The 4,854-nt window shown below is 40.1% G+C and overlaps 1 protein-coding gene across 1 annotated transcript; it reads left to right on the top strand.

Moving 5' to 3' along the window:
* The first annotated feature begins 2,336 nt into the window (after positions 1–2,336).
* LOC129557441 (disintegrin and metalloproteinase domain-containing protein 25-like) lies at positions 2,337–4,562 on the top strand. Its single transcript, XM_055427965.2, has one exon. The coding sequence runs from the start codon at positions 2,337–2,339 to the stop codon at positions 4,560–4,562; it is 2,226 nt and encodes a 741-aa protein (XP_055283940.2).
* Positions 4,563–4,854: the final 292 nt, after the last annotated feature.

Here is a 4,854-nt window from a genome sequence, read left to right on the forward strand (position 1 = left end):
TGTAGGACTGATTTGAAAATTGGTTTAAGAGTAATAATGTAATGTAAATGGTAGCTTAATGAGGGGCTTCCCTGGTGGTTCAGACAGTAAAGAATTGGGAGACCTGGGTTCAATCCCTGGGTTGGAAAGATCCCTTGAAGAAGAGCATGGCAACCCACTCCAGTATTCTTGTCTGGAGAATTCCACAGACAGAGGGCCAGGTGGGCTACAGTCCATGGGGTCACAGAGAGTTAGACATGACTAAACGACCAAGCACAGCACAGCTTAATGAGATGGCTAGCCGTTTAGAGGTCTGGAAGTAGGTTTATCATCAAAGCAAATTACTAACAAATGTCTAGTCTGTATGGCACATGGAGATTCTGAGAATGGAAATCTTCTCTGCTGGGCTACACATTGTCACCTTATCCTCTTGATTTAAAGGTTTAGCAGAATTAACTAGGAATAAGAGGCTTTCTGTGAAGAAGTGTGAGCACACAGGACATTGTTTCTTCCTTTTATGAAATGAAAATTCCATAAATGACAGGAAAATGATTCCAGAAAAGGGAAGACAAGGAACATAGAAACAAAATATTTTCTAATTAAGCAGAAATGACTACAGGATCTAGTAGATGTTGCTGCTGCTGCTGCTGCTAAGTCGCTTCAGTTGTGTCCGACTCCTAGCGACCCCGTGGACTGCAGCCTGCCAGATTCCTCCATCCATGGGATTTTCCAGGCAAGAGTAATGGAGTGGGTTGCCTTCAGGTCCTTCCTTAATCACGCATCTTTCATTTTTATATTACCTAGTGTGGGAAGTAGACTGGATCAACCTGAATTAGAATCCTCAGAACTAGCTTTTCTGTGTTTTTTCAACTAGGCCAAGGGTTCTTACTGTAAACAATAGAATTACTTTAATGATCTGATAAAGACAGTGGATATTTCACTAGGTAAGTTAAAGCAAGCATTTTAAATATAAAGTATTGAAAGCACTTTTAAAAATTCCAAATGTGCTGTTTCCGCTAAAACCTCTGTTCAAATTAGAGCTCTAGACCAGTTAATAATCTTGATCTGTGTGTTCACTTATGTTTTCTAAGTGTATCCCATCATGTATGAACATTACATGTTTTTCAAATGCTTTATTCAAAGAGGAAAGCAGAAAATCAGTATTGCCAGCCAGGCATGTTATCAGATTTCATGCTAACAAATATATGATAACACATTTGTATTATGGAGATAATTGTAGATGGTATTTTCATATGGTATATGTATTACCTGTTTTGATTATGAAATAATACATTGTGAGGTTGCACTCAGGAACTGATCACCTTAAAATCCTATAATGTGGAGACTTTGATGTCTCTGCCACTCTAAGACAGTTTTCCTTCCTTCAAGCTTTCCTCCTTCCTTTAAGGACCCACTGATTTCCTTTTTACTTCTGAAGGTTATTTTGCATTCAGTACTTTCCCATTTTCAATTGCTACCCTCCCAACTACACTGATTTCCTCCCATTTTATAAGGGTACAGGTTTTTAAATGCTGTTCTTAACAGTACAATAGAATGTAAATACATTTGAGTAACATCCATCGACAACCCAACATATTCCCCCTCCCAAGACCACCTTGGCCTACTAGTCATTGAATTAGGTAGCATTACAGTAGATCCTCAAAGCTGTGAAAGTTAGCGATGTTAGACTCCTTCTATTTCACAGATTTAGATGAAGAGAAATGCAGAGGATTTAGGACAAATAAAAACTTGTTACATGGAAATACATTATATGGACAATGAGAAAAAATAATATGTGAATAATATTTATATCTCTCCTGAGTATTATGATTAAATAATTCTCACTTGTAAGTAAAAGGAAGACCTGTATTTTATTATCATAACATCCAAATGTGTAACACAAGACTCCTTTATCAGAATATGATATTCATTCACCTTTCCATTGAGACTCTTTTGTCTTATATATTGTGGAAATGTTTGCACATATTAATAGATATAAAGAACTGTATCACGAATCACTATGTGCCCTTCCTCTAGATTCAACAAGTGTCATCGTAGGCCAGTGACCATTCTTGTGTACTCACACAGTCCCATTCTGCCTCACCATTACTTACAAGCATGTCAGACATGTCTTAAGCCAAACTCTCATTCATCCTAACCTGTACCCTTCCTTTTTCCTCTATCTTGATTTGCTCATAACTCCCACCCTGTCCCTGTTCTACTTATTTTTTTTCTTTTAGTGCCGCTGCTTTGACTGCATGACTTTGCCAGAGAACAAACTAAAGGTTAATATTGAATACATCAGCTCAGAGGAGACTGAACATTGATGTATCCTGTCCTGCCCTCTTTTTCTACCAATGGCTAAATATGATGGCTCCGTGATAGGTGTTGGTGAGTTCCTGGTGTATATGAAGGTTACTCTCCTGCTTCTCTGGCTGAAAGTATTCCTCTTCCTTCCTGGATGGCCCCAGGCTGGGCACTCCCAAAGACTTGACCCCCCAGAAGTGGTGATTCCCCTTAGGGTAACCCCCACCAATAGAGGCATGAAGCTTCAAGGCTGGTTCTCTTACAAACTGCATTTTGGGGGGCAGAGACATGTTGTTCATATAAAGATCAAGAAGAATTTTTTGTCCAAAAACCTCCCAGTGTTCACCTATGCAGACAAGGGTGTTCTCCTGGAAGACCAACCTTTTGTCCAGGATGACTGTTATTACCGTGGTTACGTGGAGGGGGACCCAGAGTCTCTGGTTTCCCTCAATAACTGCTTTGGGGGCTTTCAAGGAATGTTACAGACAAATGACATTGTTTATGAAATTGAACCCAAAAGGTTTTCTACTGCATTTGAGCATCTAATATATAAGCTAGACAATGAGGAGACAAAATTTTCATACATTAGATGTGGATTAACAGATGAAGAAATAGCAGGACAATTGAAATTTCAAGAAAGCATTAATTCCACTTTGATGCAAAGTAAATATACAGGCTGGTGGACCCACAAGTATTTTCTTGAAGTTGCAGTGGTTGTAGATCACACTCGATATCTTCATCATGAAAGTAATACTTCACTTGTGCAGAAAGAAGTGTTCCTTGTTTTAAATGGAGTAAGTGATCTTATGAAATCACTGGATCTTGAAGTACTTTTCATGGGAATGGAGATATGGACTGAAGAAAGCCTTATTGCAGTAGAAACGATTGGAGATGCCTTGGGTAACTTTTGCAAATGGAAGCAAAAGGGCTTCCATAAACGTGTGCCCCATGATGTGGCACATATTTTTGTAAAAAAGAATTATGATGGCGTTCTTGGCTTAGCTTATGTTGGAACAGTGTGTTCACAAACTCATAGCTGTGGAGTTGAGACTTTCCAAAATGGTAACATTTTTCTTCATTCATATATTGTGACTCATGAGATGGGCCATAATTTGGGTATGGCGCATGATGATCCCAAAACGTGTAAATGTGCAACAGCAAGGTGCATATTGTTTCCAACTGTAACATCATCAACTAAATTCAGCAACTGCAGCTATGGTTATTATTGGAACCTTGGTAATAGAAGACACTGTTTGAACACATCACCAGATCCACTTGCAGTCATCAGGGAGACACGCTGCGGGAACCGTGTGGTCGAAGAAGGAGAACAATGTGACTGTGGATCCTTACAGAGGTGTAACACTGATCCCTGTTGTCAGTTAAACTGCACTATGACAGCTAATGTAAACTGTGCTTTTGGCCTTTGCTGTGAGAACTGCACATTCATGCCATCAGGCTCCATGTGTAGGAAAGTAGAAAATGAATGTGATCTTCCAGAGTGGTGCAATGGGACCTCCTATCAGTGTCCAGAAGATGTGTACATGCAGGATGGGACCTCCTGCACAGGTGGTGGTTACTGCTATGAAAAGAGGTGCAATGACCGCAATGAACAGTGTAGGAAAATCTTTGGCAAAGAGGCCAAGAATGCAAACCTGAGTTGCTACAGGGCAATGAATACCCGAGGTGACCGTTTTGGCAACTGTGGTATCACAGCCACCTCGTATGTAAAATGCAACATGTCAGACAGCCTGTGTGGGAGGATTCAGTGTGAGAATGTGAAAGAAATTCCCCTAATGAGAGATCACACTACTCTGCATTGGACTAAAGTCAATAATAGTACTTGCTGGGGTACAGACTACCACATCGGGATAAGAACAGCTGATACTGGTGAGGTGAAAGATGGTACAAAGTGTGGTCCCGGAAACATCTGCATCAGAAGGAAGTGCGTCTCTTTTTACACTGTTCCAAGTCTCTGCTCACCTGGGCTCTGCTTTATGAGGGGAGTCTGCAACAACAGACATCACTGCCATTGCAACTCCGAGTGGGACCCTCCCTACTGCCAGAAAAAAGGCAGAGGAGGCAGTGTGGACAGTGGCCCACCCCCTGCCCCCAAAACAGAAGGAAGGGTGGAAAAGAGTAACCCGCTACCATATTTGCTGATTCCTTTTTTGTTTCTACTACCATGTCTGTTGCTTTTGCTTTTCCTTTTCATGAGACCAAAAAAAAAAGATGATGAAGCAGAGGAACCTGTTCCACCTAAAACTAAGGAAAATTAGAAATATATTATGGCTTCACTTAGGATGTAAGCACAGAATATTCTAACTTTACCTAAGGAAGAAACACAGAATGTGCCTACTGAAAAAACAACAAAGAAGGAAAAACCAATAGCTTCTATTTCAAGAGACTACCAAAGCCTAATGATCTTTTCCAAGTATTAAGTTGTAATCTCCTGGAAGTAACAATGTTATAACATTTGTCCTAGATCATTGGCAGAAAATTTCAACTTTTTCTAATCATTTGGGGCCATAAACAACCAGTAAACACAAAATGTACTAGCCTATTTCTACT

The sequence above is a fragment of the Moschus berezovskii genome, chromosome 7 (genome assembly GCF_049115385.1).
Source record: "Moschus berezovskii isolate FMDL1 chromosome 7, NW_MosBer_1.0, whole genome shotgun sequence".
NCBI lineage: Eukaryota > Metazoa > Chordata > Mammalia > Artiodactyla > Moschidae > Moschus > Moschus berezovskii.